The sequence below is a fragment of the Galleria mellonella genome, unplaced genomic scaffold, assembly GCF_026898425.1.
Source record: "Galleria mellonella isolate WM207_F2 unplaced genomic scaffold, CSIRO_AGI_GalMel_v1 utg6426, whole genome shotgun sequence".
In the NCBI taxonomy this organism is placed as follows: domain Eukaryota; kingdom Metazoa; phylum Arthropoda; class Insecta; order Lepidoptera; family Pyralidae; genus Galleria; species Galleria mellonella.
In genome coordinates this window covers 10,183-24,728 of record NW_026442134.1, presented here as the reverse complement: position 1 = coordinate 24,728, position 14,546 = coordinate 10,183, and the positions used below count along the sequence as shown (strand labels likewise).

General features: G+C 30.6%; 2 protein-coding genes across 2 annotated transcripts; one reads left to right on the top strand and one right to left on the bottom strand.

Moving 5' to 3' along the window:
- The first annotated feature begins 1,552 nt into the window (after nt 1–1,552).
- LOC113518830 (DNA helicase MCM9-like) lies at nt 1,553–11,451 on the top strand. Its single transcript, XM_026903830.3, has 12 exons — nt 1,553–1,722; nt 1,797–2,068; nt 3,074–3,303; nt 4,419–4,525; nt 4,673–4,892; nt 5,346–5,505; nt 6,216–6,325; nt 6,886–7,032; nt 7,590–7,714; nt 8,461–8,587; nt 8,906–9,051; nt 10,162–11,451. The coding sequence occupies exons 1-12, from the start codon at nt 1,628–1,630 to the stop codon at nt 11,354–11,356; spliced, it is 2,934 nt and encodes a 977-aa protein (XP_026759631.2). The 5' UTR covers nt 1,553–1,627; the 3' UTR covers nt 11,357–11,451.
- LOC113519016 (mitochondrial transcription rescue factor 1) lies at nt 11,411–12,984 on the bottom strand. The gene is made up of 4 exons (XM_026904057.3): nt 12,717–12,984; nt 12,302–12,444; nt 12,102–12,174; nt 11,411–11,681 (listed from the first exon to the last, which is right to left on the bottom strand). Exons 1-4 carry the CDS (start codon nt 12,891–12,893, stop codon nt 11,478–11,480), a joined length of 597 nt encoding a protein of 198 aa, XP_026759858.1. The 5' UTR covers nt 12,894–12,984; the 3' UTR covers nt 11,411–11,477.
- Nucleotides 12,985–14,546: the final 1,562 nt, after the last annotated feature.

Below are 14,546 nucleotides of genomic sequence, written 5' to 3'. Positions count from 1 at the left end.
GACTATACCTGGTGTATTCTATATTCGTACTATGGGTCCTACTGCTTTCAAAATATGTTTTCGATCAATGAAACAGGCTAACGAATTTTTATTAAATAAAGATTTATTAGAGAAACATAAACTTCAGGCTAGGATACCCAATAATCAGCTGGAATCTCAGGGAGTTATAAGAGCTCCTACTGAAATATCTGAGGAAGATCTCTTAAATAACTTAAAATCTACTGTAGATATCATCGGTGTTAAACGTTTCAAAAAAAAAGAAAGAAGATGGAAGTTTTCATCCTCTTCCTACAGTTTTAGTAACTTTCCTCTCTACGCAGCGACCTGATCACGTAACGTATGATCATATTTGGCTGGATGTGCGTGAATTCATATAGACCTCTACTCCAATGCTTCATTTGTTACAAATTTGGTCATTGAAGCAGTTCCTGCAGAAGTAAGCAAGTTTGTTCCATATGTGCCGGTGCCCATGATTATAGATCCTGTATCAACAAAGAGAATCCTAAATGTGTTAATTGTAATGGACAACATGTAGCAGTATCTAATAGCTGTCCCACTAAATCGATGAAATTGTCTCAAATCAAAGATAAAATTCTAGGCAAAACATCTTATGCATCAGTGACTTCAAAATCGGTTAACTCTATAATTAATTTAAATACCCCTGTGTCTAGTAACAGCTCAACGCAAAATAAATCTCCTTAAAAAAAGGGCATTAGTTACTGACATCATTAACTCAGACATTGTACTCAACACAATTACTAAGACTGTTATTGAGCTAGTTAAGAAAGCTCAAACTAATTCTGATACAATTTCATCCAAATTAATTAAGGAAATACTCATATCTAATTTTTCAACATGACCATTATATCTTTAAAGGAAATTAATATTGTTCATTGGAACTCAAGAAGCTTTCTGTCTAAAATATTTCAATTTAAAAACTTTATTTACAACTTTACATAACATTTTGATATCATTTTACTAAATGAAACTTGGTTTGATTCTAACAAAATCTGTAAATTGTCTGGTTACAATATTGGTTTGAAAAATCTAATGTTTTTCTTGGTAGACAATATTATACTACATTAAGTAGATTGCGGATAGGTCATTGTAAATTTCCTGCACATTTGCAACGTATTAATTTATTGGATAATTCTATCTGTAAATACTGCCAAAACACTTTTTCTGATTTGGATCATATTTTTTTTGTTTGTCCTAAATTCTCACTTCAACGGTTACTTTTTTTTTTGTCAATGTCAAGATTTATTAAAATGTCAAAATATTCCTACTTCAGTGCAGGATCTACTAAAACATACCATTTTGTACCAAGAAATTTTTAATTATATTACTTCAACAATTGGTGAAATTTAAATATGTAATTGTAACTTATACTTTTCTACTTAACTTACTTTCTTAGTATATTATAATTAATTTATAACTATAATAATTTTTGCAATTTGTCTTGTAATTTTATATTGTTACCTTGTAATTGTTACTTTTTGGCTGATGGCTTTCGCCAAAGTCACAATAAATGAAAAAAAAAACTCTTTGACGTTTGTTTTTACGTGTTTACTAATTATTCTTTTTAAAGAACAAAATTTTTATCCAATTAATTATAAGATCAATAGAAATGATTCTGGAATATTTATTTAAGTTTCATTTTGACGACTGCCTAAATATTTTATCAGGAACAGATAACTTGGAATATTATAGTATTAAAATAGAGTGAGGACTTGTAACCACTTTTGTGATTATTTTTAACATTTCAATGTTTTATTTTGTTTCTAACATTATTTCAGTTTTTTAAAACTCTTTGAAACTTATCCCGATGTTGGTGACAAAGTATTATGCAGTCCTGTAGAAAGCTTACCGGTTTGTAGACAAGATATAATCAAGGCACAACAAAATATTCTTGAAGAAGAAGAATATAAAACAATAATCAATAAATTAAATTACAAATTTGTGAAGAAAAATGTTCACGCTAGGTTTTTCGGTTTACCAGTTTGTCCTGAACTACACAGGACAGTTTTTCCCAAAAATGTGGATTTGGGATGTTTTCTAAAAGTTACAGGTAGGTAAAATAGATTGGTATATAAATTGTAAATTGTACTCAAAATGTAAATAACATGAATGTGATATATATGGCTACAGTCATATTTCCTATCTTAAGATTGATATGAATTTATTGAATTAAATATATAATTATATATGATATTTTAATTTTGTCTCAGAATGGTATACATCAGTATAAATTGCATTTCAAATTGGGTATAAATTTATAAAAAAATGATTGTCCAAAATACTTATAATGTAGTTTATTTGAGTAAAAGGCATTTTTACTTATATTTTATATATTTACAAATTGTATAAAAATATAAAAAGTATATTATTAAAACATATAATTATAGTTACATATTTTTTGTCCAAAAAGACGATGATGATCATCATCATATCAGCCATTGACTGTTCACTGCTGAACACAGACCTCTACTATAAGGAGAGGTATTGCCAGTTACCACACTTGGCAGGTTGACAATTACAGTTAGGATTTTATTTAGAAAAAAAAAAATGATAGTTAATAAATAATCAATAATGAACTATCAATTGTATAATAAAAAATGGTCATGTTCACAACATTAATACTAGACATAAGTATAAGCTTGCTGTTCAAAATAATTGTTTATAAAATTAAATAGATTTTTTTGTGGGAATGGTCACTGAAATTTATAAGATTTCTAAATATCCATTGGATCTACCTTTCACCAAAATTTTAAAGTTTTATTAAGAAACAGTAAATGAATAAGGTCTATACTAGACCTATTACTTATACTAATACTAAACAATTGCTCGCAAGCCAATATTCTTGGCATGAAAATTACAAACTTCAGTTTCTTGCCTGTTTTTCTCAGGTGATATTGCATTGTAAATGGGTGATAGATTCATATAAAAATGTCTGTTCAAAAATGCTTATAATTAAGTTTACTTGATTAAAAATATTTTTAATCATGCCTTACTTGCATGTAAGTCTTTAATTAACATTTATTCACTATGTTTTTGTTTTATATTAAATTTTTAGGTACAGTGGTGAGGGTAACACAATCTAAAATGCTTGAATATCAAAGAAAATATATTTGTATGAAGTGTAAGTTTGAAAATAATGTAGAAGCCGAGTTTGAGTATAGATACATATTAAAGGCTCCGTTAAAGTGTGGTAATACAGATTCCAGATGTAGATGTGCTACATTTACACAGGTTCATCTAGTTTCAAGAGAGCATTGCAAGGATTATCAGGAAATAAAGATACAGGTATGTATATGTACGAGGTTTGTCCGGAAAGTACGTATAAAAGTTTTTTAAAAATTTTATTTTACAATTATTCAGGTAAATCAATTTTATCCCCTTCAAAGTACTCCCCCTGTGACATAATGCACTTGTGCCAACGCCGTTTCCACTGTGAGAAGGCTCCTTGAAAGTCCTCTGGTTGTAGGTTTCTCAGCTGCCCCGTCGTAGCTTTTTTTATCTCATTTATGTCCCCCAAATGCCGCCCCCGAAGTACCAATTTGGTTTTTGGGAACAAGAAGAAGTCACACGGGGCCAAATCCGGCGAATAGGGGGGTGTTCGGTCACCGTAATGGAATTTTTACTCAAAAACTCACGGACAACAAGAGAGGTGTGGGCAGGGGCATTGTCGTGGTGAAGAATCCAACGCCCCTCTCGCGCCAATTCTGGACGAACTCGTGCCACACGAGCTTTGAGGCGTCTGAGCACATCGACGTAGAATTTTCCATCAACTGTCTGGCCTGGAGGGACGAATTCTTGATGGACAATCCCCCGAACATCGAAAAAAACAATCAACATTGTCTTGACATTTGAGCGGGATTTTCTTGATTTTTTTGTTCGTGGTTCCCCGGATGTCTTCCACTCTTTGCTTTGGGATTTTAATTCGACATCAAATTGCTGCAATGCGCTGCTCTTCAACGGAAGCGGGCTCCATGCCGACGGGGTTTCGTTAAGAGGTAACTTCACAGATGGCGTGACAAGCCAGTTCGCACCGCACGGCGGTCAGACCAGAACTGAAGCATTGTTAGGGACATAAGGAAGGGGTCCTGCGCTTACCTGGCCTCCCCACTCCTCTTTCTCGCATTCCAGAACACTTTTATACGAACTTTCCGGACAGACCTCGTATATAGCTATAAATGTTATTTTAAGGTAAAAAATATATTTATTTAAATCTCTCAATCAATGTATAATATAAAAATATTGTTTTTCATAAACATTTTCAAATTGGTATATCTTTAATTATCCTGGAATCTTTTATCTTACTTCTTATACCTATACCTTGTATACCATTGTTTATTTTGTATAGAATAATTGATTGAATTTGTAAATCTTTAAATTTTATAATAATTATTTGATTTTAGGAACAGGTTAATAAACTAAATATTGGTACTATACCAGGTTCCATGTGGGTAGTTTTAGAAGATGACCTTGTGGATTCTTGTAAACCAGGTGATGATGTTAATATATGGTAAGTTTTTGATAAAATGAAGACTTAAAATTGTTATTTACAAAAAATATATATATATATTTTCAATTATTATTGTAATTTTATGATCATGTTGCTTTAAAAAGTTTCATTTTTTTATTTTGTCTATGATGTTGGAGTTATTTTCAGTGGAATAGTACGTCGCCGATGGAGGCCAACAGTCCAAACAAAGAAGGCTGAAGTAGAATTGGTCCTGCAAGCAAACTTTGTTGAAGTATGCAACTCGCAGAGATCTGAGGTGGTGGCTACTGCTCCAGATATTAAAGAGTGCTTCAATGACTTTTGGTCTAAATTTGAAGCCTGCCCATTAAAAGGTCGAGACCAGATTTTAGCCTCTGTGTGTCCACAGGTAATATTTTTAATGATGATATTTAAAATTATTATCATTTCATTAAACATTATCTAAAGCTGGACACTAAGCTAATATATTTCCATAAAAAATGAATGTCACCCGAATCCACTGACTGAATGATATTTACATATAAAAGTTACTTAGGTTACTTGAAATTTTGTACATAATTTGTGTTTCTCAATTAGTCAAGCCAGTGAATTTTCATTTTGTTCTTACATTTTCAATATTTATTAGTGTAAACACACTCAGAGTTCTTTATGAACATTTTAAAAGAATTATATTGTTATCCAACTGCACTCTATTATAATTTTGTCAATGTTGAATACAAGTAAATTTACTTTGATATAAAAGGTACTTTGAGAATGCTTCTTTAGCAACTACAAAAGCTTAAAAAATGACATTTTAAGTTGTTTTATTTTTAATTTTTAATAGCCAATTTTATTATTTCAGGTGTATGGATTACATCTAGTAAAGCTCGCAGTACTTCTCACAGTGATTACTGGTTCAAATCACATTACTGAGTGTGAAGAAGAGAAGAAAATTTCACAAGATGAAAAGCATAGTACAAGAGTTCGAGGACAATGTCACTTGTTATTAGTAGGGGATCCAGGTGATAAAATAATTAATACATTGCAATTACATATTGTTTGAGAAACTACATTAATAAGTGAATTCCTGTAAAATATTTTTTTTTATTTGCTAGCAATGTGGCTGTATATATTATTTGAAGTTTTCCTTTTTCTTACACTGATGTATGGTACTTTGTTCTTTTAGTCATTTCTTATGACATATTATTATTCTGGAAATGTTTTACCATATTGTTTTCTTTGTTAACTTTTAATTTGTAATATATGTTAGCTTGCGTAGGTCAATTTTTACAAGCTATAAGAATCATTTAATTGAGATCTAATTGAGCTGAAATTTTGTTCTTTAGTTCTGCACCCCTAGACAAGATAAAAACAGTTCTATTAATAAAATCGCTTCGGTCAATCAAGAAGCGCACGTCACCATTTCATGTTTCTCCTGGATTCGCTAGCGATAATGATTTAATAAAAAGATTCCTTTGTAGTTTGTCTAAGGAGGCTGGTAACAATGTAATACTTAGAATTGTAATATTTATAAATGTCCATCGCCACTAGATGACAAATAATTTATATTTTATCAACACCGTTAATATAGGTATGAAATTAAAGAGCTTAAAAAGTCGATAGGTAACGATAAAATAAATGGCATTATCTTATCATCTTAAAATGGCCGTAGTCACAAGATTGCGGGTTACATTAAAAAGCTTGTTTCCAAACAGATTTTTTTTATTTACAGGTACGGGCAAATCGCAGTTACTTCGTGCGAGTGCGGAGTTGACTGCGCGTTCAGTATTCACATCTGGCGCTGGCAGCACGCGTGCTGGTCTCACCTGTGCCGCTCTCAGGGTCAGGGCAATTTTTCTTTATTTTTTATATTTTTTTTTATAATATCAATTAAACAGCCTTATATTTTGTTAAGTTACTTATTAAATTCTTATGATTTTTCTTTATATATTTTTTTATAATTGTATCCAAGTCTTTTAAATACTCACTTATGCTAAGTTGAAAGTACTATAATTTAAGATTTATATCATGTCCATACTACATTAACAATATTTTTTACAATACGATATTAGTATTGTAATGAAATAAAGCAAAATATGTCATCCAAAATTAGAATTCACTTTTTGAGGTTTAAACTCATTGTACATACTACTTATTGCCCTTACAAATACACATAACTACTGCTTTTTATTTCTAGAAAAGTGGAAAATGAATCTATAGATTGATATTTTGTCGTTGCTGTATGCATGAGACAGAACAAGACATTAATACCCAATATCTTATTTATTAAACTAAATGTATCTATCGATTTGTCTTTGCCATTTCTCTATAATAGCTATATTGAATATTGAAAAAGAAAATCGATACTTAAAATATGTTTTTATTTTTTACTGTATTAATAGGAAGATGGTGAGTGGCAGCTTGAAGCTGGCGCGTTGGTGTTGTCAGATGGCGGCGTTTGCTGTATTGATGAGATATCACAACTTCGAGAGCATGACCGAACTGCCATACACGAGGCCATGGAACAACAGACTATATCTATTGCGAAGGTAATTATCATAAACTACAACTAACTGAGCCACATATCTAACAGCACTTCTGGTCTTGCTAGTGTTTATGGGTTGATCACTTATCATGACTGCATGCTCGTTTATCGCCTACCTCATACAGTATCTAATTACTTCAAATCTTAATCTGCGTATTATAAACATTCAATACTCTGTGAATTCATTTTCAAGTGATGCACTTATCAACAAACTGCATTAAAAGCAGCACTTAAAAGTTAGAGCACCGTTTTACTTAATTATTTATGTCATTCGATTTAATAAATCCAAAATGCATTAGTATCAATGGAACAACATCTTTTGACAAAGAGATATAAATATAACTAAGAACTTTCTATATTAAATCAAACATGTGATTAAGTGCCTGCAAATTTTATGTAAAATTTTTGTATACTGGATTTTCACAAGGAAAATTAATCAGTTTAAAAACACGAAATCGAATATGATAAACCTATTATAATTATCATACTTTTATTAAAGAATGTAAAAAATACGTTGGCTAGAAGGTTAAATTTATAATTTTAAAAATATTTTATTTTCAGGCTGGCATAGTGTGTAAGCTGAATACGCGATGCGCCGTCATAGCTGCCTGCAATCCTAAAGGTCATTATGAGACTGACCAACCACTCAGTGTCAATGTTTCATTGGGCACTCCACTCTTGAGTAGGTAAGAAATTGTATGTTTTTTATAGTTTATTTTGCCAGAGGGAGACTTTGTACAAAAGTCGATTGCTTGGGTACCTCTGTCCCATTCGTGTTTCAATCGTGTAGCAGTTGTGTTTGCATGGCTGTGTTTCGGTTTGAAGGGTGGGATATGGCGTGAATTTACTGGGTACAGAGGAATAACACCTGAGTCCTCAGGAGTGGCAACGCTTGGGCGAAACAGTATACTCCGTTATGCCCATGGTACTGCTCATGTCTATAAGCGATAGTTACCACTTTCCATTAGATGGGCCGTCAGCTTGTTTGCCGTTCTAAGTTGTATAAAAAAAATGCTATTTGAAATGGCAAACAAGCGTTTGCATTGGATGGAAAGTGGTAACCATTCCCTGTACATGAACAGTATCATGAACATCATGAAGTATAATACCACTAGTTTTTAACCATGAGACTTTGATAAAATTAGCTTATGTCTGGTTCTATCTTACATACAAAGTGCTAAAAGGTAGCAATCACATAATCATATGATTGTAAATATTTACAATATTACTACTGTTTAATAATAAAAACTGTCTTTATTGAATAATAAATTATACACATAGTTAGATCTACTAGTCACCGAACTAGGCCGAACCTGTAACTCAGTGGATAGTTTTTTTAGCAACTAAAAATGTATATCAACATTATATTTTTTTTTTTTTTTATATTCTATACAATGCACTGTATTTAGTTATTATATTCATTATTTTTTAGGTTTGATTTAATATTTATATTACTGGACTCTAAAAATAAATCATGGGATAAGCTTGTTTCGTCGTATATTTTGTTTGGTGGTTCTGGTGCAATGGATAAAAAAAGATGGAATATAGAAAAATTGCAGGTATTATATTCATCAGTTATAATTAGAAACATATTTTAAGTAACAAAAGAGAGTGGAAGTTCTCAATATATCTGTATTTTTGTGTATTTATTATCTGGCATCTTTCACTAATTGGGAATCAGTTGGATGTTGTTCTTTTTCATTAGTGTTATATACTTTTTATGCTTAATTCTTTTTATATTTCATTGTAATTAGTTCTTGGCTGGAAATATATTATTCTATTTATGAAATTTTGTTGTGATAGTCAATTGGACTGGTAAAATTAGCTAGAGACCCATCCTGAACAGTGGAATGTTAACGATAATAAATAATTTTCAGATGTATATAAGTTTGATAGGACCAAAATATGCAGAAATGACACATTCAGCCAATATTATACTTCAGTCGTATTACATGATGCAGCGAAAATCGGAAAATAGGGATCCGTCTCGTACAACAGTTAGAATGTTGGACAGTCTTGTCAGGTACTTTAATTTATAACATTACTATTCGTCTTACCACCCACTTTGTTAGTGTGGAATTTGCAATTTGTAATAATTTTAAAAAATTGTCTTTTTTTACTCAAGGTTTGAGGTAACACTAGCAAAGTAACATTACTATAGGGAGACTGCGTACAAAAGTCGTTTGCTTGGGTACCTCTGTCCCATTCGTGTTTCAACCGTAAAGCAGTTGTGTTTGTATGACTGTGTTTCGGTTTGAAGGGTGGGATATGGTGTGAATTTACAGGGAACAGAGGAATAACACCTGAGTCCTCAGGCATGGCAACACATGGGTATCATGGGTGAAACAATATACTATGTTATGTCCATGGTACTATTCATGTCTATAGGCGACGCTTACCACTTTTCATCAGGTGGGCTGTCAGCTTGTTTGCTATTGTAAGTAGTATAAAAAAAAGAAAAAAAAAATTGTGAAAATTGCTTCAGCTTTATTTTCATATTTATGTTAGTTAAGATTATAGGTTCTTAATGTGGATGATAACGCCCCTTTAGATGCTTAAGACTTTCAGGAGGGCAGTAGAAGACTTATAGAAAATAAAGTTGAGAAGCTATAGTTTAGATTGTGTATCATCCTAGCATTCGATATGGTATATCTAATTATAAAATGAGGTTAATAATCACATATAATGTGTAAAATTAAGTTAACATTTATTATTCATATAAACTATTATAAAACGCTATATATTTAGCATATGTAAATAGCGTGAATTTACTGGGTACAGAGGAATAACACCTGAGTCCTCAGGAGTGGCAACGCTTGGGCGAAACAGTATACTCCGTTATGCCCATGGTACTGCTCATGTCTATAGGCGACGGTTATCACTTTCCATCAGTTGGACCGTCAGTTTGTTTACCATTCTAAGTTGCATAAAAAAAAAAATATATATGAAAATTTTAATATAGAGTGCAGTTAGATTAAATATATTCCATACTTTTTATACTTTCTATGAGCTCTATGTTCCTGATTAGGAATAAAACGAAGGCATCATCAATTTCACACTTTTTATCTGGTTTTTCTTCCAATAACTAATTACTTGCTGTTGTGTAATAATAATTTAATATTTTTGTTTCCAGATTATCTCAAGCTCATTGTCGATTAATGTATCGTTCAACTATACTACCCATGGATGCAATTACAGCAGTATCTCTTGTAGATTTGTCTATGCAAGATTGCACTTTGAATGATACAGTAGATGCTTTACATACAACAATCCCAAAATATTCAGATTTTGAATACTTACGTACAGCAAAGAAACTCCTTACTAGCCTCAATTTACTAGATATATGGAGAAACGAATTATTATATTATGGAAAATTGCTTCAAGTAGATCACAAAACTTTAGAAGCAGATATAGATAATGGCAATTGTAATTTATTTGAAAGATTTGATGACATTACTGATGAATCTTTGCCTGTTTCAGCATCACTAGTTACAAGCTCTTATTTTAATAATGACAATAGAAGACAAGTTTCTGAAAATTATTTTAATGAAAATAGTAAAGGTGACAACCTTCAAAATAGGTTTCACAGTGAGAGATTAGCAGCTACATTAAAAAAACATGCGACAATGAATAAAATTGAGAAAAAGCCGTCAATAGCGCAAAAGAAAAACCGAAAACGAAAGGAAGTAACAGTTAATGTTAGTCTTATTAAAAATAGGAATCCTAAAAGGTTTAAAAAGGGTAAAGATATAAGTGAATCAGGTAGTATTTCGGATAGTGAAGAAGATACAAATATTTTATTGGATGCAGTTCCAAGTGTAAATGATGTATTTAAAGATTTAGAAATTAATCTAAATTTTGATGTTAATGATCATAATAAAAATAATGGTAGTCCTAAATTAGCAAATAAAAAACAATCAAGGATGTCATTGTATGAAAATAATGACAATATAGAAATCGAAGAAAATCATGAGAGTAGCTCTCAAAATGTAATAGTTAATAATTGTGAAAATATACATCAAAGCTCAAATTTAAAAGAAAATGTTGAATCAAGTAACATATCTAAAACAAATAAACAAAAAATTCAGATTGATGAAAGTAAAGCATTAAATATTTCAAATAAGTTAAAACAATTTCAGTTTTCTGAGAAACATGATCTTAGTAAGTTCTATACAGAGAAAATAATTAAAATTGAATCTGATGAAACTGTGATAAAATTAGAAAAACTTGATGAAAGTCATTTAAGTGAATCATCAAGAAAGAAGGTTGCAAATTCACAAATATCTATGTTTGAGAGTTCAGACTGTGATATTGATTTAGATATTTAGGTATAAATTGTTAATCATGCCATTAAAGTGATATTTTGTATTAAAATACATAGATATGATAACATTATTATTATTTATTTATTAATATAAAGTTATTTACAATTTAATTTTTTATTAAGTTTTAAGAGTCTATTTCTGTGGAACCAATTTTGTATGGATCTTCTTCATAATTTTCAATTAATAAATTCTTAAATCTTCTTGCAGTAATTCCAATACTATCCTCTTTGGCGACTATATTTAATATTTCTACACGAGCCACATACAAATGGTCTGGGTTGTTTGGACTAACCATTTTTATAACATCTATTTCATCTCCTATTTTGATCTATAAAGAAAATATAATAATATTATTTCTAGAATACTAGAGTTCATTTTGGTACATTATTTTAAAACAATCTAAAGGGAGGTCTTAAAGGCCACTTTGTGCATATTTCTCATCAAACTACTTTATTAAAAATAATTTAAAATGGACTTTGAGTTGGTGATTTAGCATAATATAATTTGATTCACTGATTAAAAAATTAGTTAATATGTTAAAATATCTATACCTTAATTTCTTATTTTTTTATGTATGATAATGAAATGGTATTTTATCCTATGCTATCAGTATAATTTGATTACTTAATATGAAAATTTCTGATATCATGCAAATGCTTATTTGATAAACAGGACAATTAAAATGAACAACTTATTTGGACAATCTTACAGAATGTATAAATAATTCAAATATTTATTAGGTACTTACTGAAACACTTTTCTTGAGTATCTTTTTCCCATTTATTCTAATTTTGCTTTCATAAAATATCTGTTCTATTTTACTGAAATAAAAATATTTAGTTGAAATGTTAATTAATAAAATCAGTACAGCACCTAAATATACTATGATAGGTTGTGATTAAAAGTGGATTGGAAATATGTTTGCCATATTAATTTCAAAGCACTCACTTTCTTGCTACTCCTAAGGCGGTTTTAAGTATAGCATCTGTTCTCAAGGAAGTGGTAGAGAATTTCATTACTTTTGAATCTTTCTTAAGAGACGAATCTCCATCATAGTCTTCATCTTCATCATCTGAGTCATGTCGATTTGGCTGTAAAATAAATTTATCAACAATCAAGCCCTGATAAATGCAGACAAAATATTGCATTTTCTTACATACTTTTTTTTCTGTATATATATAATTTTATTATTAACTATTATTAAAATGTAATGGTAAAATAGGAAAATATTAAATTGCTAAGGGTTTAAGTTCTAGAAATTAACCTACGGCAGCCAATCCAAATATATTTTAATTTTTCATCTCGTATGATTACCTTGTAATTTCGTATTATTATGCTAAATAACAGTGATATACATACAAACCTTCTTAGATTTATATCGAACAATATTAACATAATTTAAATTATCGCTTAATAAATTTGAGGTTATGTTTATATTTTTATTTACTAAGTGGTGTAGAGATTTATTTGTTATATTTTGTAGTTTTGTGGTGCGACGAATAAAGACAGGATTTATGATACGTCTCCATACGTAGTTCATTATGTTAAAAAAATAAACATTAATCAAAATCTCAAAATGTTACACAACTAAAACCCACCTAATAAACTGACATTGACAAGGCATAGTACGTGTTGTTGTCATCAATATAATTGTCGAAAAAAAAAAAGCGCGGGAAACGTTTAAAAAAGCGGGAGTGTTTTTTGATCTTCTTTAAATTAATTTTATTTTTAATTATATAAGGATTAGTCTTATTTATATATTGTGTATTAGATTGTATATATAATTGTATATTTTGTAGTAATAGTGTTTGTTGCTGTAAATATTGGTAAGTAAATTACCTATATTAATTAGACATTATGGATCCACCTATAGACCCTGGGGGACAACCCCCAGGTGTCTGCAAATATAACTATCCCATTTAATAATAGTTTTGATATATTGGGTGAATCTAGTATGGACACAGATGGTTCTAGCGTTGCAAGTTCTAAACGTAAGCGAGTACGTGGCGAACGTCGCATTTGCAAACATTGCAATAAAAAACGAAGGAGGCACACCAAAGGTCTCGAATCTAAAATTAAAGATAGTGATTGTCAATGTATTGAGGATGAGAATCAAACTCTAGTATCAATACCAGTTGTAAATAATACCGAGTCTGTTAAACCTGCTTCTCCACCCAGTACTTTAAGCAGAACTTTGTACAATGCCGAGGATGTAGCTCCTTATGTCGTTCATGTACAAAAAAATGAAACACATCCTAATGATAACACTACATTACATCCTATTGCATTTGGTCGCTTTTTACACACTAATAAGATAAATAATATAGTGAATGGTAGCCTCAAAAGAATAGGAAGAAACCGTTTATCGCTTTCTTTCTCAAATTTTGAAAATGCAAATGCATTTTTAAATAATAGTCACTTAGAAACACATAATTTTAAGGCATTTATACCTTCTTTCCATGTAACCCGTATGGGAATTGTGAGGGGTATTCCTAAAGATTGGACAGAAGAGGAAGTAATCCAAAATATATCAGTACCTATAGGTTGTGGGAGAATTCTAAAAACCAGAAGAATTAAGAAAAAGACCATTAATGAAGGACAACCAAGTTTTATTAATACTGAAACCATTGTTATTACTTTTGATGGACAAATATTACCAAAAAGAGTATTTATGTTTTACACATCATTAACTGTAGATTTGTACATTTACCCCACTATCCAATGCTATAACTGCTGTAGGTTCGGACATGTCAAGATGCAGTGTCGTTCAAATCCTCGGTGTTATAAATGCAGGCAAAATCATACAGGTGATAAATGTGAAGTAGATGAGGAAAATGTTTCTTGTATCTTGTGTAATGGTTCTCATTCAGCAATTAGTAAGAAATGTCCTGAATATGCACGTCAGAAAGCCATTAAAGAAACAATGGCCCACAGTTGTGTTTCTTATGCTGAAGCATCAAAATTTCATCCTCCCACTTCTAAACTATATTCAGATGTATTAACATCATCATCTCCGTCCAATAAATCTCATTTTCAATCTTCTTTCCTCAAAGAGAAATCATCATTACCACATATTCAATCATCATATAAAAAAACAGTTACACTTAAACCACGCACTCCTCAAAAAGCACAACAAGGATATGATCGTTCTGCCCATGAAGCCTTAGTTAAGGAATATAATATTCCTGCTCCC